The 25,372-nt window shown below is 40.5% G+C and overlaps 1 protein-coding gene across 2 annotated transcripts in view; it reads right to left on the bottom strand.

The window, feature by feature from the left end:
- LOC149311428 (peroxidasin homolog) overlaps positions 1–25,372 on the bottom strand; it is a 103,861-nt gene that overhangs the window by 36,770 nt on the left and 41,719 nt on the right. Inside the window, exons 4-11 of one of the 2 annotated variants that reach the window (XM_089531041.1) lie at positions 18,188–18,259; positions 11,017–11,088; positions 10,060–10,131; positions 7,715–7,884; positions 6,120–6,237; positions 5,694–5,863; positions 4,551–4,823; positions 1,646–1,762 (exon numbers count right to left, since the gene is read on the bottom strand). In XM_089531041.1, coding sequence (XP_089387167.1) covers positions 1,646–1,762; positions 4,551–4,823; positions 5,694–5,863; positions 6,120–6,237; positions 7,715–7,884; positions 10,060–10,131; positions 11,017–11,088; positions 18,188–18,259 — 1,064 coding nt within the window. The remainder of the gene's footprint in view (positions 1–1,645; positions 1,763–4,550; positions 4,824–5,693; positions 5,864–6,119; positions 6,238–7,714; positions 7,885–10,059; positions 10,132–11,016; positions 11,089–18,187; positions 18,260–25,372) is intronic. The other variant, XM_089531043.1, reaches the window with a different exon arrangement.

The following is a 25,372-nucleotide window of genomic DNA, read 5'->3' as shown; positions in this document are numbered from 1 at the left end:
AGAAATGATCATATAAAGTCTTTCTTTTCTTATTTGTTTTCTGATTGACTCCAACTTATGTCATAGGATTTTCTTGTAAAGTTTTATTCAGAGAAGGTTTGAATTGGTTCCTCTTCAACTGAGAGAGTGTGACTTGCCAAGGTCACCTAGTGAGTTTCTACAGCTGAGGTGGGGATTTGAATGCTGGTCTCCTGGACTGCAAATCTAACACCTGCTGGAGCACTTCTTACACATAAAAGAGTAAGAAAAATTAAAGTTTCCTCTTGTCTAATTCCATTACAGAAACAGTAGAACATTGTTGAGGCAATGAAAGATAAACAAAGTGAAAAGAGCTATTGGACATTATTTATTAGTTCTACACATGCTTTCCTCTATGCTCTATCTTTGCTTGTGTGTGTATGTTACAAAAGGAAGCAACATAAACATTAAAAAACAGACTGGATTATAATTAGGTCACTGTGATCATGAACATATTTTTTTGGAAATATATTCCTATGAAATCAAGAGTACATCTTTCAAAGTAATCAGTGGAATTAATTCAAATGTATACAGTAGCATGTGTGTATCTAAGTTCTTCCACCTGTTTCCTCTGCAGCTGCTGCAGAAAAAAACAAAAGGGAAGAAAGCAATGAGAAGAATACAGGCACCTGGCAATATGTATAATGGATGCTATATTTAGTAGTAGAACAACTTTGAAATATTATGAAATACAATTTAAACTACAGGCCAAAGTATATATAAGGGCTATCATAATGTGTGTTATACTAAATCTAACTCTACCCAAGGACTCTACGCAAGGTCTGGAAGCTGCACACATCCTTTTCCAAACAAAGAGTGCCACAACTTCCCACCCTTCATTCCCATTTGGATTTTTAGAAATTAGTTTACTTGAATGCTATCTAGCAAGTATGAGGGAGAAATTTAATCAAGCCCCCCTCCCCCTCCTGGTATTTTAGACACTTGCATGTTTAGGAAAAAAGGTCACTTGGGCTGAAAATGGTCCAAAGAGGGCCAAACATATGGCAAAATTACTCTCATATTGTTTAGAGAGAACTAAGTATATTTTTTAGATTTTCAAATATCAACATTTGGGGAGACAATCTTTGGAGACCAAGAAATGATTCTAGAGGCTACACTGATGCACAGCACACACTTTCCCCAGTCCTGCACTAAGTGGTGACAATCTGTAAGAAAAGTAGAAAAGCTACTTATGCTCCAATTTTGAAGCTTATTTTAGATATTCTGTAAGTCAAGCTGCAGATAAGAGAAAAACATGGGTAGATGGAATAATAATGGAGTACAGAAAACCTGGTCCTACTTAACAGCAGTTGGAGGCACCAACTACATGCTGCAATGCCAAATGAACTTCAAGGGCTTTTCAAAGCCCACCTATGAGAAGTGAGTTTTTGAGTCTTTTACTCCCACACACAGACACACCAATCTTCCTTTGGCTCAGTCACTCAACAGCACTGTTAATAAAACTGTCCAGAAGTAACCATGGTAATGTGAGTGAAAAATTGAATTCTGCAAAATTACATTAGTCACTTCAAAATTTCTACTTCAGATGAATTGTTTCAAAAGTATATGATTTATTTTCAGGCCTTAAAAATAATCCAGCAGCTAAAAAAATAATCAAAAATCTTACCTCCTTTAGTCCAGGCAATGACAGGTTGTGGATATCCCTGTGCCTCACAAGGGAAGTCAACAGTTTGTCCTTCAATCACTGTTCTGTCTTGAGGGGTCACAGTAAACTGAGGTACAGCTGTATAAAAAGACAATGAACACTTAGAATATAAGTAGTTATAATATATACTTTAGCATTATACTATTTAGATTTGTAGGTCAGTGAATTACAAAATACAGTGCACCCTTGCCTTACGTGGGGGATCTGTTCCGGCTCCCTCCGCGTAAAGCAAATAGCGCATATGCTCGAGCCCCATTGAAAATAATGGGGCTCGTGCATGACGCGTGGCACAGTGTGTGCGCATGCCATTGCAACCCCATCACATGCCTTTCAGCATTAGTTGAAAACCGCATAAAAAAGATGCTCGCGTATGATGCGGGTACACTGCACTAGCACTTTATAGAGTATGGATGCCCATTATTTTGTGTATGTGTACACACATACACACTGATTAGCACAACAATCAATGTTCAATTAAGGTCTCTAGGTAGTATGAGACATTAAACAAATAGAAGCAAAATCCAAAATGGAGTGTATCTTGAAAATGCTTTAATGAAGTGCCAATGTTCTATGGGTTCAAAACACCTTGGTTTCTTTCCCTCTTTAAAAACACTCAACTATATTGTGAAGAAAACACAATTTGATCATTACCAGCTTGAGAATAAGCTGATAACACACAAAGCACATTTCCAAAGTACTAACAGCAAAAGAAATCTAGGTCAATTGCCAAAGTAATAATACGATGTTAAAAGTACTGACATAATTAATTTGACACTCAAATATAAGATAATGGATACAAGAGTAAATACATGAACAAATTGTTGGCTGCTGCAAGTCTCACATGTAATAGATGGAGAAGTGGTATCGGGGACCCCCTAATTAATTTTTTACTGCCTTGCCTTTTTATATGAAAAAATATCAATTCCTAGGGAATATATCAAGGATGTAATTCTTCAATAATTTTATTCTCAAGGGAAGCAAAAAGTAAATTTTAGAAATTGTCTTCCCACTGCAAGAAAACTGTCATTTTAAAAGACTGTTCACAGTTCAAGACTTGTTCTGCACAAAATTCTCATGTTATATTTGTACTGGAAACAGCATTTTGTGCATAGGAAACAGCATTTTTGTATAGAACACTGCAGAAAAAAATGTGAATTTTGTGCATAATAAATTACAGATTCTCATCAGTCTTGGATTCTTCTAATCAGAGTTTCCTAACACTGAAGAAACACCTTTTCTAACAATTTTTCAAATATTTTTTTAAAATTTTATCTCTTCATTCCTATTCCCAACTCTCCCCCTCTGGAAGGTTGGGAAGCCAAGAAACCTTCTCAGTGACCTGGCAAAACTCTGCTTCAGGTGGGGAGCTCTTGCCATAACCTGTCCTAAGAGAACCTTTAAAAAAGCACTGACCCTCTTTATTGTCTTCAGTGACTTTTTTCAATGCCTGGGAGGGGAAAAAGGCAATGATGGTGGCTCTTTAGTGTTTTCCTGCTGCAACAGAGAAGTGACCTCTGTCCACCAAGGTGGGGAAATGTCAAAGAGCCACTGTGGATCCAAGGAGCCCTGTCCTATGCCCCAAAGTTTTACCCTCGATTATCCATGGGTCATATAAAAATCTATAATTTTGGCCCCCACACCTGCCCTTGACTTACACATGAGGTAATCTTGAACATAAGTATATACAGTTCATATACATATGCAGGCAGACACGTATGTAAGGTTATGGCCTGTTACAGACAGGCCAAAATAAAGCTGCTTCGAGTCACTTTGGAGGTATGGTATTTCAATGATGCATGCATCCTAAGAGTCCAAAAGCCACACCAAAGCTGCACTCCAGTCCTTAAGAGTGCATCATTGAAATACTATACCTCCAAAGTGACTCGAAGCAGCTTTATTTTGGCCTGTCTATAACAGGCCTATGTTTTGTTTCTCAAATCACTGTAATTTCTCATCTTGGTTTCCTTTCTCCTTTATTTTTATGTGAATAATAATTTTATAGGAGAGCAAGTGTTGTCTAATGGTTTGTCAGTTATACTATGATTCTGGAAAAGAGGGTTCAAATCTCCACTCAGCCATGGAAACCCACTGAGTAACCAAGGGCAATTCACACTCTCTCAGTCTCACAAGAAAACAAGAGCAAACCTCTGAACAAATCGTGCCAAGAAAACCCTGTGATTAGTTCACCTTAGGATCACCATAAATCAGAAATTATTTGAAGCCACACAACAACAAAGTGCATTATATCTCCTTGGCACTATGGAGGATCAGAAGAAAGAAAATAATTTCATTTGTTTTAATAATGCTGATAGTCTCTTCTGTTTTCAGTGTGGTAAGCAGTACTAATATATATAGTAACAAAACTGTCTAATTAAAAATATTGTATGTACAGCGCTACTGTATTTACAGTGCTATATAAATACAGGATAATAATAATAATAATAATAATAATAATAATAATAATAATAATATTGTATTTCCCCCCACATTTTAATAAAACTATCCTTCTTTGGGAAAACAAATCCAGAAAAAAAAGGGTTACTACCCTAAGGCTTCAAATGTTATGTCTCTAGGCAAGATGCTATTGTTTTGCTTAAATATTAGTCAGCAACTAAATTTAGTTGCATAGAACTGGGCTGTCAGAAACAGAGTCCTTTAGTAGCTGCCCCTCTCCCAGCCCTGGTGAATCAGAAAAAGAGAAGAAATCCCAAAAAATTAGCTACAAGCACCTTCTGGGAGTGAAGCTTTCTGCAGGTTGAAGGAACAATTCTCTACAACAGGCAGATTCTGGACACCACTAGTTGCATGATTTTGCAGCTCTTGAAGAACCTTCAGAACACAGATTTCCCCATTAAAGGAAAAATACCTTGAACTATGATGAATGCAGTTGCATGGATACTATCAATGCTGTTGGTTGCAAAACAGGTATATTCACCACCATCTTCCTGGGCCACATTTTGGATGTAAAGCCCTCCTGATGGAGTTATTGTGATGCGGGGATCACTTGGCAGTGGGGTTCTGTCACCTTTTGTCCAGGTGATACGTGGTTGGGGATGACCTGTTGCACTACATTCCAGGGTCACACTTTCCCCAACTAAGACCTCGGTATTTTGTGGATGTATCACAAAACTTGGCCTAGCTGTTAAAAAGGAAACATGTTTAAAATAGCTTCTAGTACCTTACCTTTTGTAACAAAAGAACACATTAAAGCATTAATGTATGTATTAAAGTTGTTACGCCACTTTATATTTCAGTGCTAATGTAAGGACAAAACTAGTCCTAGCACACACACTGATCCAAATTAAAATGTTAGTTCCAGCTAGTTAATCGCAACACAATGAAACAACAGGAACTGAACTGAACACTTGCATATTTTCCACTGATTCAATAAGTATGCTCTAGTTGGGCCCATCAGTTGGTTTTAGGCCATTATATTGAATTCACCTTTTTTGCCTATCAACAACTGCATCCACACTAATGGAATCCCTTCCACTGGGACTCAAATGGGACTTATAAAGTGATTTGCAATAAAGGACCGTGGGAGGCTATTTTGAATAGTCTTTTTTCATGCCCTTGATTCACAAGAGATTACCCCTCTTTGCTGCACAGAGTTGCTGCAGCAACCAAACCGCAAAGCAATGCTGTGCAGCAAAAAAAGAAGCCGCCTAGAGTGGCTTCTTTTTTGTGGCGTCATAAGAGTTGCAATGCAGCCCTATGAAACCACTTCCTCTAAAAGACATGTAGATACTCAGATGCCCTCACATCATCTATATGCCCCCCGTGTGGGCGGTGCCATTCTATAATGGCACCGCCTGCACATCATAAGGCTTGGGAACGTGCGGTTGGTGCGCAGTCCCAAGCCCTTCTATCGCCGCCAGGACACCCCTTCCTGGTGGTATGTACTGGACCATAGATACCGTTGTAGTATCTATCTTATCTCGTATGTAAGAGGTATGGAACCAACAATTACATTTTCCAAAGTATTTGACAATGAAGTCAGTTGACACACCTGGTGAACCAAAGTAGCGCAGAGTAACTTCTTGGGTTTTTACTTCTCCTGCCACATTTTTTGCCATGCACTGATAAATGCCTTGGTCTGTCTCTTGAGTATTCTGAATCATGAGAGTGCCATCATCAAGCAGGTTTAAACGGGAATCTGCTTTCATGCTCAGCTCATTGCTGTTGGAAAACAAATTTGTATCTCTAAATCTCTGAAGTCACAAAAATACCAAAGAATGAAAGTTAAAATAATAGCTTTGTTCAGTATATGTGCGTACATCCAAACTATTACAAAAAAATAATAATCCTGCAAGCAGGCTGATGTTTATCCAAAATCCTGCAAGCAGTCTGATGTTTATCCATTTTTTCAAACTGAGTCTTCTTTTTACATGAGGCTACAAGAGTAATAGCCTTTTGTTAAAAAAAAGTGTCTTACTTGTTTCGAAGCCAAATAATTTCAGGTTTGGGATTGCCTTCAGCTCTGCAAGTGAAGTAAACGGTATTCCCTGAGGTAACATCTACATCCTGAGGCTCTGATGTAATTCTTGGCCTCTCTGTACCATCAACAAAGTGTGTTTAAAATACAAAACAAAACAAAAAAAATCTTAACAAAACTGTGTTTTAAAAATAATAGTGTAGTCCATCCTGTTAACATGCATTCTAAAAGATAATTTCATACAGATTTTGTAATTAAAAATTGCATTATTTTATGAACAGGCTGTACAAAACTAACAAAGAAGTTTATAATACAAATATAAATAGCTATATCACACATTATACAATTATTAAACATTTTTCCAGATTCAATTCAAATGTGAAGCTTCCATCAAAAACTGAACCAAGAAGAATGTATTTGGAAAACCACTTGCAACTGATCTTCATCCAAACCTCCCAAACAAGGATGAATAGCTTGTGCCCAACTTCCAAGTGATAGATATCAACTTCCAATAGCCCTAACCATTATGGCTAAAAATACTGGAAGTGCCATAGGGTCTTCACCCTGTTCCAAACCATCTATTCAAGCATCTGTTCAAAACAATAAGAACTGCAAATATAGAGGATGTGTCCTCACTGCAAAATTCAAGCAGTTTAACACCACTTTAACTGTCATAACTCAATTCTACAGAACCCTGAGATTTGTAGTTTGATGACACACCAGAGCTCTCTGACATACCAGATTGAATATCTCACGAAACTAGAAACCCCAGGATTCTGTAGGATAGTCATGGCAGTTAAAGTGGTGTCAAACTGCTTTAATTCTGCAGGTGGATACATGGAAGCATGAAGTTATTAAATCACTTAAAGTGAACTTTCAGTTTAATTGCAATCAAGTTGATACACTTCACTAGCCATGTCCGCTGTCCTGAGACAAGACTGACAAATCCTTTGTTTTTGTAATCCCAAGGAGGAAGGAAAAACAGGAGATTACTGGGACACTGGAGTACCAGCATATGTGGTTGGTTTAGCTTGATGAGTCACAAGTTGAGCAAGCTTGGTTTAAAATATCTTCTATCTTTTTCACTGCCCTTTTCATAATGACTTCTAACACTTTTCATTATCATAGGAAGGTTAAAGTGAATTCCAAAACATTTAAAATAAACCCAAATATCTCTAAGTTTTTATAGGAGATTTTTCCTATCCCATGTTTTTTAATATTGTTACAAATACAAAGAAGAGATTCATGTTATGAGGAAGACAAACTGCCAATTTTTAATAGTGGAAAAATAAAGCTGCAGAGGTTAAAAGAAAATGGACCTGAAAACCCAAGAAATGTGTTCATTATTAATACTAATGATAGTTCTCATCAAAATGTTATATATTACAATAATATAATATTGTATAAAGTATTTTGCATCTTCAGTAGCTTGTGTGCATCAAGTGGTAACAATGCCAATTAAAGCCATTTCAATTCCAGGTTATAACACAACATCATATAGTCAAAGAGAGATGAATAGTTCTGTAGGCATAGTACATAAATTTCCTAATGAATAGATGGCAGGAGGTACATTTACATCTGTAAAGACATCTCACCACAGTTAAGTTCTTCAGGTGTTATTGTGGCTACTGATCTTCCTTGGATCCTCCTCGGATATTCACAAGTAGCAGCAGCTTGTGCATTACCAGACTCTGCATATGTTTTCAACAAGTCCGCCAGCCACAGTATTTCACAGTCACAGTGAAGTGCATTTGAATCCAGACGCCTGGAAGAAATCAGAAAGTTTCATTATACATATTAATGATACCATGTACAGGGACTTCACAGTGTATAAAGCTCAAGAGTCATCTGAACTCTTCCACCCCACCATCCCTGTGCATACACTGAATGAAGCCAGTGCTGCCGCCATGGACACAAGCCCCTGCCTCCCAACACTCACTTGCCTCTGTTCCTCTCTTGTGCTCTACTCCATGCACACACTGAAGACATTTGCCCCTTGTGCAAGTCACAGCCTCCTCTCCCCACACTGAGACTAACTACACTCTGTGCACATGAAGTCAACTGCTACCACTGTGGGGCAGAGAGCAAGACAGAAAGAGAGGGAACTGAATATCAGGGTGGAGAGGGGTGCTGAGGCTCACACATGCACTGGAGGTGGCTGACATTGGTGTGCGCACAGGACAGTCAGCAAGAGAAAAAGCAAGGAAAGTGATTGCCAGGGGAAACTGGGGATGGGAGATTGGGGTTTGTGTGCACATTGTGGCAGGTGCCATCAGTATGCATGAGGGAGAGAGTAACAGAAGAAGAGAGGGAATTGAGTCTCAGAGTAGAGCAGTGAAGGGAGGCTGGGGCTTGTGTACCCCGGTGGCAGCAGCAGCCACTCCACAAGTTTGTTCTGTAGAGTTGAGAAACATTTTTGAATTGTGTTTGGGTAGCTACATGGCCTGCAGTCAGAGGAAGGAAATTCCATCCTACTGGTGCAGCAACATCAGACTGACATTGAATTTATGGTATTATATGAAAAGCATTCAAGAAATAATAAGGGAATCAAGATGTATATTATAAAAATGTGTTTAGATGGCCAAGTTGTAGATAACTCAACTATGAAGATGACTCAAATTGTAGCAAGGGATGTGCTAGCAAAGAATGGGGACAATAGCCATCAAGACTTCCTGATCTGGGGGCACATGATGAACTTGCTGATGCTAAGCACGTTTGCATCTGGTCAGAGCCAGGATGGAGGAGCACTGCAAACCCTCATGTACACCACCTGGATTCAATCACTGAAGAAAGGTGGGATATATATGTGAGATATGAATATACTAAATCAATCGGTCTTGAAACATCATAAAGCACTGATGATTCTGCTGAATTTGATTGATTTGAAATCATACCACAAAAGAGGGATAAGGTAGATGATCTCACTAAGAAGCAAATCAAAATTCTACCATCTAAGCTAAACCTCACATCAATTTTCTTAGCTAATTAGACCTACAGGTTATAACTAGTGTTTTCAAATACATTTGATTAATAAACAGGGCAAATATGTGATATTTTTTACTTCCATAGTTTAATCAATGACTAAGCAATCTTTAATTACTGTTCTGTCATTACTCCAAAACAAATAATATTGTTACTACTTTCTTAAAAGCTGGGTGAAGTCCATGGTCCATGCAGATCTTCAGAAACACTTCCTGCACAACCATAAAAGTGATAAAAGAAATCTGTACATAAGGCATACAGTAGGACATAAAACTGTTAAAATCTATGATTATTTAGTCTAGGCTACGATGCTTTAGTTATCAAGATGAAGCATATAGAACTAAAGTTTGGGTAGTGTGCTTCTTGTGTGGGGTTTTTTTTGGGGGGGGATAATCTCCACAAATGAAACAATATTTTGAAGCTATGAAAAGAAAGTTCAGACTTATGTTTAACTATGGCTGTTAAACATTTTCATTAGCTTGGTCCACAGTTTACACATCTAATGGTGATAATGCCATTACTCATTGCACCAGAATACAAGAGGTCAGTACAGGAAATGGAACAGAGGCAAGGCTAGAACAACAATATTGGGTTACAGATTTGCGATCCTTGTTCATTGCAGTCAAATCAGGGAGTATGAGCTAAAATATCTGGTGTGTGTCAGAGAGCATGCATACATGCATGCATGCGTGTGTGCATAATCTACTTTTCTGCATTTCTCCTGTTTCAGAAAAAGAGTAAGAAATCTGCTCCAAGGCAAGTGCAGATTCTCTGTGGAGCACTAAGATTATGGGCCTAGCTCACTTTTGGCCTCAAATCCTGGCATGTCAGCAAGGAGTAAGTGTTGCCTGAATCAATAATATTTAAGTCTGCCTGGTAACAGGTGATAATACAATAGACGTAATAGATTATAAAACAAGTTGGTAAATGTTTAAAGGGAAAAAATACTTTTACTTACAGTCGCTTCATAGATTCCAAATTACTAAATGTCCCAGGAATTAGATGAGAGATTCTGTTGTTGTGTAAAAATCTGTTGAAATATTGCATTTATTAATTAGGAGTTTAAATTGCTTCCCCACATATGGTATGCTTCCTAAGTTTTCCTTTTTAAAAGATTGCTGTTCTTGCAATGCATTATACATTTATGTTTCTGTTACTAAGACTTATGTTTCCACTACTCAGGACATTAAGTCTCAGCAAATTCAGTGGGGCTCATCCACAGGTAACCATGCAAAGCACTACAGTCTCAGAAAATAATTTCTATACCTTGCCAAAGCTACACTGCAGGCTATTCTGGCTTATTATGAATGAGCCAGACTTCATTCAAAACTTGACACAGCCCATTCATTCATGTTGGAACTCTTTCCAAGAGTGAGAGTGTTTAAACTAAAAAGGAACTGCAAGGTTAGTGTTACATCCAAACAAGCTGAGACCCGTAAACCAAGAATAAACCTTGGCTGGGGATTTGGATTTGTCAGGGGACCAAGCCATGATGCCTTGTGATATAAATGTTCCTGCAGGCATGGGCTGGTGGGAGAAGCCAAACAGAAGTAACAGGGCTTTTTTTCACTAATGCAACACTTGAGAAAGTCAAAATTCTTTAAAATTCTCACTTATCATTATGTGTAAATGACAGGTATTAAACGCTTATGCAGATGGCAGCATCTCACACTGAAAGACACAGTACCACGAGAAGATGTACTGAGCAGCATGGTGGCACTGTGCCCAGAGTCACTGTTTGCACTCTGTCACTGCCACTGAAACGTCTATTCTCCTCAGCTAGAACTAGAACAAGAAGAAATCACTATGAGGAATGTATGCCTGCGTGTATTCAAATAGCTAAAACCTGATGGGCAAAAGATCTGCTCCCTAGAACTAAGAAAAGAAATGGGGGGGGGGGGGGGGGAGGACTTACAATCTTTCAAGTTTGGGAAGATGGGTAAATGATTCTGGTTCCAATGTTTCAATCTGGTTAAAGTGCAGATACCTGTTGGGTGTGGGGGGAACATAGAAAAGATGTTTAATAAAGAATGCTATAGTTGTTTTTTAAAGCAAAATGAACATGGATCCAACTGTCTTCTGGCATCGAACATAAAACCCTAGCCTTGATATGTGACAGTGAAACAGTAAACATAAAAACAGAGAATGCCATATTAGAGCAGACTGATATCATCTATTAGCAATTTTCAGATAGTATAAATTCTCAGTATCTATTTTCTCAGGTACAGAAAGCAGCACCGACAGTTTTGGAACAAGCCTGAGGGTCATAGAATTGTAGCCAAAGAAAATAATTGTATATAACATCAGCTTTTCATTTAAGAAATTTTAAGTAATACCTTCTCAAAGAAAGAAAGAAAGAAATTAGAATAACCTAGTCTAATAGAATATGTTTCAACTGATATACATTTTTTATTTTGAAATATTTTAAGTTTTTTAAAGCTAATGTTCGTACAAAGTCACTGTGTTTGTTTTTCATAATTAATAACTTACCAAACATATGTAGGTTTACCCAAAAGTTAAGTGCTCCTTGTCAAGAAAATTTGTTCCCAGATACATGCCTAGGAAAGCAGCCTTACAGACCAATCCTATAACCTTCTTAGTGCCAAAACCTAGTGGCTTCAATAGAATCTACTATCATATAGATGGGTCTAGGATTGAGCTAGAGTTCAAATTTTAAGCATACTTACTAGCAAGGAAATCACACTAAACTAGTACATGCACCTAAAAAAATACTCCGAGTGATTAAGTGGTTATCCTGGGTATACTTGCAACGGGAGCAAGACCTCACTAGTCAGTGAAATTTACTTCCAGCTATACATTAGATTGCAATATAAATTAATGAAGAGTGCATATTAGTTAAAAATAAAATTATAAGCAATATTTATGTTTTTTCTTTTAAAAAAGACTGCCTAATCTACTCAGATATTCTCAATTCTTAACTTTTCTAGAACATTTGGAACAAAAAAGAAATACCGTAGCATGAAACCTATCTCTATAAGTACCACAGCTTAAATCAGGGGTACAAATCATATTGTCTCCATACTTCCTTGGAATGCAACGTCAGGATATAATGCAACTTCAGTCTGATCACCTCTGGAAGTAGGGCTGCATAGTTCCCATCCCAAATTCTAAAACCATTAGTCGCAGCTGAGTAGAACTGTTGGATCAACAGGACTCACAAAACTGTTAACTTAAAACATAGTACAGTGGGCTAATGGTATCCACTAGCATTTGGTTCCTGAATCTACTGTAGGTATCAAAATCTATGGGTGCTTCTATTCTTAGTCCAAATTAGAGTAAGCCCACTGAATAAATAGGAACATGGTAAATCAATGATTATGTAAGTTCCCACTGATTTAATAAGTCTTTTGTATCTGGAACCAATAAGTGGGTTTAGCCCCTTTTTTGTCTGCTGAGCAATTTGCTTTCTCTTTGCTTGGATACCATCTACTCTCAGGATTATGATGAACAAATGCTAAGTACTATGACTGTACATTTCATGCCATATCTTGATCACTTCAGGCTCTCTTATTTTTTGGCCACAGCTTCCTCCTTGATTGAAACACTACACAATGGGAGGGGGGGGGAGTCATTTCCATATTAAATACTGGACAACTCTGTACCCATCAAATCTGAATGCGAGAAAGGAATGTGTGTGTGCGCACACTTATTCTGTAATTGTTTTTAATCCATTAAATATAACACATACACAGCAGGCGTGTTTCATCTGGACACAAAACTATCCTTCAGCAATACTTACTTCAGCCTATCTTGCAGCAGCACTTACTTCAATGTTCTCTACCTACCAAAGGAGGCAACCTGGATCTCAAAGGAAGTATCTTTTTGTGCAGCAAAGTCCAAATTCCTGGAATTTGCAGCTCTTTGTCTCCCAAAGATGGAGGAGTGGCCTGCCTGGATATCCCCCCTCCAATGAAATCTTAACTGAGAATCACAACATCTTGACAAAATGAGGCCTGTTACTAAGATAATATTTTTCTTTCTCCTATGTTTCTAACAGTTTTGCCTGATGAAGAAGCCAGTGGAGCATCAAAAGCTTGCAACATGTATTTTGTGCACTTTGATTGGCCCAATAAATGCATTACTGCTTTGTGGATTATGGATATAATTGTAGTTTAATTGAGAAGAGTAAGCGATACAATTTTCTTTCTTTTCTGAAAGAAAAATTCCACTTTAAATGTATAACTCCTACAACCAAGGACTATTCAAATTATTTCCATATACAGGTTGAGTCTCACTTATCCAGAAATCCAAAATCTTCCAAAAGCCAAACATTTGAGTAGGTGAGATAGTGCTTTGCCTTTGGTTCAATGTGCATAAATTTTGTTTCATGCACAAATTTATGAAAATTTTGTGCATAAAATTACCATCAGTTTATGTGTATCAGAAGTATATGAAACGTTCGTGAATTTCTTGTTTATACTTTGGTCCCATCTCGAATATATCTGATTATATATATGAAAATATTCCAAAATTTAAAAAATCAAAAATCCCAAACACTTCTGGTCCCAAGTATTTCGGTTAAGGGATACTCAACCTATAACACATTCCTGAAATGTTTAATTAGACCATTATAACCTTCTAGAACATAGCAAACAATAAGCAGAATTCATCATAAAAATGTGTTCACAGTAAACTATTAAATGCACTTCAGTTTCATAAAATACATTGTATTCCTATTTCAGTAAATGTCAGAACAATAATAAGGGGTACTGTTTTACAACCCAGAAGTCTATGGCGGGCTACAGACCGCCGCCGCCGCCTGCTCCGTGCGGGAGCCGTAGCACTCACACCGCGCAGCTCCCGCGCGGAGCAAAAAGGAAGCTCCAAAATGGAGCTTCTTTCCGCGGCACACTGATGACGTCGTGAAGCCCCAAGGGCGCATTCGTGACGTCATTAGCGCCACGCGACGTTCGGACGCTCAGCGTCCGATACGTCAATATGGCGCCGGCCATGTAGAAGGGCCGGTGCCATATTGTACGGACACAGTCCGTATTAGACCCAGGGGCGTCTAGAAGAGACGCCCCTTTTTTAAAATGGGACGTCCTGCGGACGTCCCAACTGCCGGTGTGTAACTGGCCTATGTTTCTGTTCACAGCAACCATTTTAATGGCCACTGCTAGCAAGTATAGGATGGAGAATACCTTCCTTATGTTTCTAAAAATGACAAAATACAGGACATTCTACTAACTACCAAAAAGCTATTGGAAAGGAAATTGGTAAGGATAAGAAAAAGTATGTCTAAACTAAACATGTTTCCAGATTGTGTCTAAACTGACTACAGGAATGCAGGGGTGTTCGATGAGACAACAAGAATGCCCGTCTTAGATAGGAAGGAAGATTACTTAATCACTCATGTATCTGAATGGTTCCCCCTTTTAATGGTCCTCTTGTTTTTCTGGGGGAGCTAGTATGGTTCTCAACAGTTTTCAGGAGAGAATGGCAGGTGGGGCTAGGCCACATCTGGCCTGCCAATTTTCTTCTGTGAGCATTCTTCTGTCTACTTTAACTTTACAATAGATATAGAGAGTTGAGAATGCACTGCATTAGTACTCATGAAAATAGTGCTGTTTCAGTTTGGAGACAGATGTTCACATGATAGAAGACTCTTCCATTAAAATCAACATTCCTTGCAATGAAAACTAGATGGTGATGCAAGGATTCATGCCTTACTTTCTACATGATAATATAAATTCAGTGTGTAATTGAAAAGAGACCAATCTGTAACAGCCATTTGTAGTCTGGAACCAATCAATCCAGATACGGGCTTCAAGCTTCCTGTACTGCTTTTGTTTGAAACAAGGTTTTTTTAAAACCACAGCTAGGATCAAATTCAAACATAGCCCATAGAAAATGTAAATAAAGGTTGAGGGTTCACAACCAATAAGAAGGCAAAAGGCAGGACCTACAACTCATGGGATGTGGGGAAATGTGTACATTTTGCTGGTGATTTCAAAGCAATAAGAAGAAAAGGCACTATGTTACAGTATAATAGGATGCCATGGCAAATGATAGGATACATGGCATATTAACTTTGCCTATTTCCTCCCCAACATTCAGAAGAAAGAAGGATCAAAAGGAGCAGTAGTATCACCTGATTGTATTAAATTATGCTAAACAGAAATTCTACAAATCCCTCAGACACAATTGTTATAAGTTCAGTTATTCCCCGATTCATGTGCCACAGTGAATAAACTAAGGAAATACATTTTCTTAATAACAAAAGAAAATGAAAATTACATCATTCTTTGTACAGTGAAACAGCATTCTGCAAAATATTATCAGGGGCCTATATTAGTATAGTACTTAGTAGAGGAGATGGCTGGATCCAAGTAAACTGTGCATGTCAATAGTTACACACATTAACAAAGCATTAACTTTGGGTCTGCCCTAGTTGAGACTAACAACTATACTTAGGCCAAAAAAAATAAAAATAAAAATCTGCCACCACCAATTACATTTTACCACCACCTGAAACATGAGCAAATGTTCCACTGATGTTAATTTTTAATTCTTGCATGCAATTTTTAAAAGCACAATCATGCACATTTAAGAAGTACAATGTTCCCCAAAGCCAGAACAAGTTGGAAAAAGTGGTTGCTCCAACTGGACTAGCAAAAATATGCAAGCCTTTATAGCATTCACCGTTTCACACTTTATATCTAGACATAAAACTGTCTATATCAGTATTAAGTATCTGGAATTCCATTCAAGTCTAAATAAAAATATATAAGAAGTGAAGCTGATGATCTCAAGTCATGCTTTAAGTGCTTATCACTTGGTATAACTGATGTTGGCAGCCATATGCACAATGTGTTAATTTAAATTTCATCTTCAATTTACAGCAAAACTTTTTCCTATGTAGCGTGAAATAAAACTTCTACTGCAGCACTGCTGAAAAATGGCTAAGAAGAAACCATATGTATGGGAGAGAAGTCACATTCATAGAACGCTAAGCCAGGATACTTGTAAATCTTTTCTTAACATGAACAAGGTAAATGCTGGTGCATGCAGTCCATTTGCTCACTCTTGGTTCATTCTGTTTGGATGACAAGCTAAAATGCTTTGCTTAGTATGTTGTGCAAAAGTAGGTTCCTGGCTTTTTGTTGCCAAACCAAGTATTTTTAGCCCAGAATTCACCCTATTTAATCCTAGTACCCTATTTATTCCCACTGGTGTAGTTAATGTAGGAGGTAGGCTTTAAAAAATTAAAGAGGGAAGATAAAGCTGCCAGGAAGTGGCAGTTCCAACATCTGGGTAGGAGGCTTCTTGTACACTCTGTGAGCTCTGGCTCAATGGAAAGCTACATTTAGCATGCTGTAAATGGAGGGAACTACAAGTATTGGATGTGTCCTTATTGTAAGAAAGTATTGGATATTCTCATATACAGAAGCATGAAAAAAGTACAACCAAAAGTTGTACCACACTGGATCCTAGGACTGGTTCCAAAGCCAGGTTTCTAATCCTACTTTTAAAAATATACAGTAAGTCAGAAGTCCAGGTTTGGACAAAATGCCAAACAATGACCAGTATACAGCTTTGTTAACAGTAAACTAAGATTCACCAGTGCTGTACAAAACACATGTGTTTTAAGAATTCTACTAATTTAGCACAATGAACCAGATAAAATGATCTATATCAAATCAATTTAACGAGAAATTTTGAAAGGATATATCTATGCAGGGTAACTGATTACAATAGCTAACCAGAGCCTTCAGATCAGAAACAGCATGCCTCAGACTATTAGATGGCTGCTTTTCTGACTAAATTTAATATTGTTTCAATAAAAATGTGTAACACAGGATTAGGCATGGATACAATTAATACATGCAGACCTAATTCCAGTTTTTAGTCCCAATTGCTCCAAATTCCTTAGTGTAAAGCAACACTTAGATAAATATTGTTAATTCAATTGGTCTATTCTGGCTTGGTCTAATAAGTAGATTTAGGCTGCATATGTATGTACTGTAGAAATAATCCAGTTTGACACTACTTTAACAGCCATAGCTGAATGGTATGGAATTCTGGGAATTGTAGTTTGGGGAGATATTTAACCTTTTCTGTTAGAGTGCTCTGGTACCATAACAAACAACAATTCTCAGAGTTCCATAGCACCAAGCCATCAGAGTTAATGTGGTGTCAACCTGAATTATTTCTGCAGCGTGGATGTAAACTCCTACGGGTTTCAACAGTGTCATATCACTCATGGAATTAGCACAAATAGGCTAACTCCCCCCCTTGCAGCAACCTTGGATTCTTAGAATCTGTTCCAGAAGGTTGGGAAATCCTGTGGAGTATATTTTTGGGTGGCTATAACACATAGGAAAGTGTGTGTTACAGTAATAGCTGTTAGTGTTACAGTGAATGCAGACCAAGATGTTTAATTGCAGCACCTCAAAATTCCCCATGACAACTTTGGCACAAAGCCAGTTGTTTTTGATGGAATAGTGATAATATATTAGAAGCCTGTTGTCTATAGCAGAAGTAAAGTTTAAAATTCAGATAGTTTTTCACTAAAAGCTAATCTGAATGTGAGGATTTTTTCATATAAAAAAGTTGCCAAGAGCTGCCACAAACAAATTGCAGCTCAGGTGGACATTTCTGAGGCAAAAGTATTGGCTTACTCAAATAAAAACCCATAGTATTAGAAACTGCAATCCTGATCCTAAATGATAATGGCAAAGTCTTAGAACTTTCTCCCTTTCTCCTCCTCCTGAAAACCAAATCCAGAGGGCAGGGGACATGGACTTACACTTACACTGAATTTTTCAACTGCATGAGCAAATCTCCAATGTTGGCTATACCCCTGTAATTAATGTTGGTCATTTAAATTGTGGTTGTCCTTGAAAATGACTGAAATGTGGATTGATAGTCTTGAAATAGAATAAGTAGAAGGAAAGAGTCTGACAAACATGTTTCCTGGGTGCCAATGACTGCAGCCACATTGGACTAAAGACCCATTCTGTGCAGACATGCAAAGCATGCAAGCAAAAAATGTTGAACAAAACGTGCACTTTTCCTCTGAGGCAACCCAGCAGATGACAGCACAGAAGAGAAAAGGCACTTACAGTTGTTCTAGAGAGGCAAGTCCTTTAAATGCTTGCCTGTCAATTGACTGGATTTCATTCTTGTACAAATAGCTGAAACAAGAAACAATCAGTAATATTAGTATACACAAACAACAGCTACATTAATGTGGGGAAGAATTAAAGTGACACATGAGGACAGTATTCCAAATACACATTAGAAAGCAACAAAACAAGACATGTATAAACAACCAAATAACACTTGTTACATGTGTGCCATGGCTTCTAGGATCCACACAGAAACTGTGAAGGAATTTAAATGATACCTCAAAATGGCTTTCATTTCTATTTGCAATCTTGCTACATCTGTACTTACAGACCAGAAATACAGAAAGAATCATGTCCTTTAGAGGACTATGGCGGGGATAACTACTTATAAGAGTGGGATCATTATTATCATCATTAAGTTGATCCACTGCAAAAATGTTTGTACTGTTACTCCATGTGTAGAATGTATTATACCTGAAACTGTCCTCTCCTGTTCTCAAAATATTAGCGGATAAAAATAATATCCAAATAAATGCACAACCTAAATATAGATGATGCTACTTCACTGAAGCACCCCAGATTTAGACAATGTGTCTCTGAAAGGTTAAAGAAGCTATTCAACAAGGTAAGCATTACTAGGGGCAGTATGGCAAATTTGTCAATGAATTGAGTTGTTTGCAGCCCTGATAAATATAACCAACTACAACTTCACCATAAGATTTTGTGCAAAGCACTTGCTAAACATTAAGTATATGACCACAAACATTAGCAACTGAAAGACTAAAAAATCTAAACCAAACATATGACAAGAGCAATGTAACAGGTTTTGTTAATGCAGTTTATTTTTCAATAAATTTAACAAAAGGGAGAACATACAAAAAGTTAAATGAAACGTACATACTAGCACATCAAAAAGTGGTTTCCTGGTATGAAAAGGGTGTTGTTGTTTTTGTTCCTCATACTCTGCTTCATACACTTTAAAGGGGGGAGGGGTTGTATGACTGACCACGTACAGAAATCTACAAATATATTTTATCTCCAATTATCAATTTAAACATCTTTCTATTTTAAAGTACAACGACTGCCGAATACTCCCCCATTAACTACAGTTGGACCTCCGTATCTGCAGGGGATCTGTTCCGGACCTTGCCCCCACAGACAGAAAATAGTGCAGGAATTCAAGTCTTGTTCTCCATAAAGGCAGTGTGATATGTGCATGCCTGCTAGCATAGCCACATGCATGTGCTGCCATTGGGGAAACAGAGCTTGCTGCCTGCAGGTGCTCAGATCTGCAGATGGCAAGCCCACGATACAGAGGTATGACCATATTTGATATTTAAAATACTAAGTCAATCATGTATGCATGTAAATGAAAAGATCTGTCACATTTCTTAATATATTAATCCCATGTTTATGAGGGAGACTAAGGCGCCTTACAGACGGGCCTAAGCGGTGCCGTTGTTGCGCCAGGAATACGCGCGAGGGGCGGCGCTTCCGGACGCGCCTTGCCCCTTGCGCGTATTCCGTACGGCAAGATGGCGGCGCCCTATACAGACGGGTGCGGCCATCTTGACGTAACAGACGCACAGCGTCCGGACGTCTAAACCCGGAAAAGCCATCGCGGGTTGCCGGAAGGAGTGCGATTTCTGCACTCCTTTTTTGCAGCGCAGAGGAGTCGCACGGTTTGGCTGCTGCGGCTCCTCCGCGCTGCAACTGGCAGCGGCCCAAGACCGCCCCTTTTGGGCGGTCTGTAACGGGCCAATGATTGGCATCTACAGTGACTGGGTAAATACAGCACAGGAGGTATTTGAATCTTTTTTTGATCTTCTGGGAAAGTGTACACAAAAAAATCGTAGATGCCTCCTGCCCTATAAATTACTTGCTCAAACGCAAAGTTCGTATATAACCAAACAAGGAAAGGATGAGGTTAAATCAAACGTTTTCTGAAATGCCAGGTCCAGTAAACATTTAAAAAAAAATAAATGTCTCACATAAAAGTGTTTATAAATAATGGATATAATCCTAAGAACAAACCTTTGGAATCATTTCCTAGAGTAAGCATAGACATTTACTTACACTTTAGCACTTACATAACACTCTGAAACAGCAATATATTTAATCTCTAATTGTAATCTTAATGTATGTACTGTATATGCTTAACATATGAGAATACTCTGTATTGGTTCAGCTTTACAAATGGCTATGTAAACCATAGCCTCTTGCCAAAGAAAGTGAAATCAGTTGAGCAGCCTGTCCAAAGAAGTGGCAAGAGTACTTTCAACTCATTTTCTGGACTAAAGTTGTTCTCAAGCAGATAGCACTGGGTGCTTAGAAATGAAGTACTGCCCCCCCCCCCCTCCGCTTCCTTCTGACTCTCACTTCCAAATTCACTCTTTTATTCAATTATGGTTCTTCCTCTTCAAAATTTACTATTGTTATTTTTGCTCTTCTCTAGAGTATAGAGGCAGAGATCTCAGCCAACACTAACAAAATCTTCTCATCACCTTCTGCACTTTCTGGAATTTCTTAAGCCCTGACTAGCTTCTATTCTCAACTTCTGCTTCTTTGGCAGTCCTAATTAAGCCTTCATCTTCTATTCAACCCCCAAATGTACAGTTAGACCGTGAACAGAATGTGATGTTCTTTTATACCCCCCCTCCCCAAATTCCTTGGTTTCTATAATGGACTAGCGTATATACTCGACTATAAGTCGACCTCATGTATAAGTCGAGGGCAGGTTTTGGGGTCAAAATTATGGATTTTGATATGACCCGTGGATAAGTCAAGGGTAAAACTTAGGTTCATGCAAAAAAAGGACCTAAATGATGAAGCAAGGAAAACAATGCCAAAGAACCTACAAAATTATGGCGGGCATAACTGTTTTGGCTCACACTAGAGGCTGGATGGAAGAGAGAGTAGAGGAAGGTCAGTGCTTCCAGTACAGATTGAACTCTTGCCTTTAATCAGGGGATGGTTCCCTTTTTAATAAGAGTTAAGTCAATCTAGGTTTTTGGAGTCAATTTTAGGACTAAAATTTCTAGACTTATAGATGAGTATATACAGTATACTGTATTCCCAATGTAACTAATGCCAGCTCTTGCCAATTGCAATCTACACCAGGGGTAGGCAACCTTTCTGAGCCGGGGGCTGGGTTGTTGTCCCTCAGACAACTGGGGGGGCCGAAGCCGGGGGGTGGAGCTTCCACCCCCAGGGGCCAGGCCACCTCCTCTTTGCCAGCCCCTGATGGGGCCCCAGGCCCTGTCAGAGGCCGGGAAAGAGCCGGCGGGGACCGCCAGCGCTGGAGGCCTCCCCGTCTTTGCTGGCCCCTGATGCCAGGGGCCCGCTGCCGCCGTCGGAGCCCTCCTGGAGGGCCCCTGCGATGGCAACTGGCCTCCCAGGGGCCCGCTGCCGCCGTCGGAGCCCTCCTGGAGGGCCCCTGCGACGGCAACTGGCGTCCCAGGGGCCTGCTGCTGCCGCCGGAGCCCTCCTGGAGGACCCCAGCAAAGGCGACAGGCCTCTGGGAGGCCCGCTGCTGTTGCAGGAGCCCTCCTGGAGGGCCCAAGGGACAGCAACTGGCCTCCCAGGGGCCCGCTGCCACTGCCAGAGCCCTCCTGGAGGGCCCCAGTGACGGCAACTGGCTTCCCAGGGGCCCACTGCCGCTGCTGGAGCCCTCCTGGAGGGACCCTGCGACGGCAATGAGCCTCCCATGGGCCCGCTGCCACCGTTGGGAGCCCTCCTGGAGGACCCAGTGAAGGCAACGGGCCTCCCAGGGGCCCGCTGCCGCCATTGGAGCCCTCCTGGAGGACCCCAGCGAAGTCAACGAGCCTCCCAGGGGCCCGCTGCCGCCATTGGAGCCCTCCTGGAGGACCCCAGCGAAGGCAACGAGCCTCCCAGGGGCCCGCTGCCGTCATCAGAGCCCTCCTGGAGGACCCCGGCGAAGGCAACGGGCCTCTGGGAGGCCCGCTGACGCCGCCAGAGCCCTCCTAGAGTACCCTAGCGAAGGCAACGGGCCTCTGGGAGGCCCGCTGCTGTCACAGGAGCCCTCCTGGAGGGCCCCAGCAACGGCAACTGGCCTCCCAGGGGCCCACTGCCGCCGTCGGAGCCCTCCTGGAGGGCCCAGCGACGGCAACTGGCCTCCCAGGGGCCCGCTGCCGCCGTCGGAGCCCTCCTGGAGGGCCACAGCGACGGCAACGGGCCTCCCAGAGCTCCGGTGCGGCTCCTGGAGCCCCATTTCAGGGCTCCGGAGGCCGCAGCGGCCCTCCCAGAGGCCCGGTGCGGCACCTGGAGCCCCGTTTCAGGGCTCCGGAGACCACAGCGGGCCTCTTAATGGGCGCCGCCATTTTGCCCTTCAAAATGGCAGCGAAATCTCGCGCGACTTCGCCACCATTTTGAAGGACAAAATGGCGGCAGGAGGGACCGGGGGCCGGTGGAAAGGCACCCACCGGCTGGATCCGGCCCGTGGGCCGGAGGTTGCTGACCCCTGATCTACACTGTCAACCTTTCTGTGTCAATTTAAAACTGCTCAGTTTGTCAATCCATTTTGTGGTATATAATGAGCCTAAGCATTTTGATCTTTTCCATTGCTGTTCTAATTTATAACTTACCTGTTTTACCACTGACCACTTATTTTATGATGGTACCCTTTGGGTTTTTGGCATGAGCCATTCCTGAAAATATTGATTCTAGAGGCATTACCCAGCAGACCTTGTCATATACTTTGTCCTTACTGGCCTCATTAGATTTGCCAAGAGAGTGGGAGATCTGGCTCTTGTACTGAGCCATCTGGAAGAATGTGTAGGAAGTTCAGCAACTATGTCATTCTGACCATATCACTTATACAAAGATCCACTAATGCTGATGCTGATTTCTAATCTCACTTTCACATGGACTCTGAGAAAATAAGAGATAAGAGCAAGCTCCTAAATACAGGCAAAGGAACTCTAATGGATTAATCTCAATCTGTAACCTGATTCCCCCTCCAAAAAAGCCTCATTGTCAATAGAAGGGTAATTCTTGCACAGTCAGAAGTATGTTGGCCAAGGCAAATATATGTTGAGCCACAAAGTATTAGCTTATCAGGCCACACTTAATAAGATAGAACCTTTTAATACTCACATTGGCTGAATGTGCAGAAAACACTAAGCCAAAATTGTTAAGAATTCTGGCTTATCAGCAAGGAGCAGAAAGTCCAACACAGTGCCCCGTCACTGCCACTTGGTTCCTCCCACAAATGGCAGCAGCAAAAGCAACCAGACATTTATCAGGGAGGAGACGCGTTAAGTCTAAGCCTGAACCCTGGCTTGTTGCTCTTCTAAAAAACTTGGGTTATAAACCAACTTCAAACTCTGGTTCCCTAGAAGAAAGGCAAATGGGAAGTCTAGGTTGATGGATACTTGAGTCGTCCCCACTAGCAAGAATAATGAAGCAGCACATAGTAGTTGCTTGTTCTGAGCTAGAAATGGCTGCAGTTACAGATCTCACCGAGATATCAAAAACTGAGACACATCACTGCTATAAGATAAGCTTTATTGTTGGAAATTCCATGCAGAAGATAGTCTACAACAATATGTGAGGCCTGCCAGAAAGGTGAAGAGCAAAGTGCCTGTAAGGGTCTACAATAAAGGAAATCATTACAGCCCTTTATATTATGGGTTCCAATATCTCCCATGGCAAATGATAGAACTGGGACCTTAAACAACAAATTCTACTCAACCTAACCCATGCAAACCTCACAGCTATTCCTCTGGGCTGGAGTGAACACATCCAGGTGAGAGAACTTAAATGTAGACTCATAGGATAGAGCAGAAACAAACAAAAGACACTGAACTGTGCAGTTATGACCATTTCCCACCCTAGTAGATGTGAGAACAGGTATACTTGCAGGTTGACAGGAAGTTGACAGGAAGAAAATTTCTTTCCTCTTTCTTTTCCCAGTTGTCTCTATGTCCTTGAACTTCCAAGTTTAAGCATGAACCATCTAGCAGGAACTACTGAAACTAAAATTCAGCCCTAAACCTGCAAGTATACCTGTGGCTGCAGGGGAGAGGCTATCCTTGCTGGCCTTGAAATGGAGGCCCGCAAACCACCTTTGGCATGGTGCTATGTGTCAGGCTGAGAGGTGCTGAAGCAAAGACAGCTAATAAGCCCCACCTTGTGACCTCATCTTTGGATGGTGACAATCAATGGAGAAGGCTGAGAGAGATCAATGCCTCAGGGAGAAGGCCAAGCAGAAATCGATGCACAGAAGCAAAGGCCTAGCAGTGAGCTGAGGGGTGATGTTGGCTGGCAGTGTTGTGCTGATGCTTCTGCTTTGGAAAAGGGGAGGAAAGTAAGGTGGGAGCAGAGTTGGCTGTGTTTCCACAAATTCATGATGATCAAGTGGGAGCAGATTAGGGAAAGTGGGTGTAACCTGTTTTAATATTTGCCAGGGTGGCAGAACTGGGCACATAGGGGCACATGGCTGTGACTTGAGCATCAGTGGTGAGGTGGGTGTGTTCTTCGCTGCCCACTTGTGGGGAGACCTTTTGATTGCCATCCAGTGGTTGCTACTGGAATCAGCGGTAGGGGAGTTGGATAGCAACCAGCATCAGCAACAGACAAATGTGAGAGTTTTACACTCCTGAGGAACTCAGGGTGAAATGTGTGGAGACCTCCCCAAAGACCCAAAAAGCTTACCCCAGGTACCATAGCTTACAAGTAAGTTGCTAACAGGCAGCTTTATTTTCCCAGTTTGCTTCCAGCTGCTTTATATCCTTAAACTGCCAAACTTAAGCATAAGCTATCTATTCATACTACTGAAAACAAAATAACACTTCTTATTCTACTGGAGAAGAGAAGGCTAAGCAGTGACATGATAACCATGTTTAAATATTTGAAAGGATGTCATATTGAAGATGGAGCAAGCTTGTTTTCTGAAAAGTGTTGGACTGGACGGCCCTTGTGGTCTCTTCGAACTCTATGATTCTATTGACAGCTGCCAATATTTTGTCATCATTTTGATAAGGATGCTAGAACCTATTTTCCTGGTGCCAGAGAATCACATCTGTTCCACTGTTCATTATCAATAGGATAGAATTCTTGGAAATTCTGGCATGGCATTTTATGGTGCAGCTATGGTAGTAACTGGAAGTTACCCCATTCTCCTTTGGACTCCCAAAAGTATTCACTATTTTTCTAGTC

Source organism: Sceloporus occidentalis, unplaced genomic scaffold (assembly GCF_023333645.1).
Source record: "Sceloporus occidentalis isolate IW3139 unplaced genomic scaffold, rSceOcc1.0.p SCAF_6, whole genome shotgun sequence".
In the NCBI taxonomy this organism is placed as follows: Eukaryota; Metazoa; Chordata; class Lepidosauria; order Squamata; family Phrynosomatidae; genus Sceloporus; species Sceloporus occidentalis.
The sequence above is the reverse complement of the archived record's forward strand: the minus strand, read 5'-3'. Positions and strand labels throughout refer to the sequence as shown.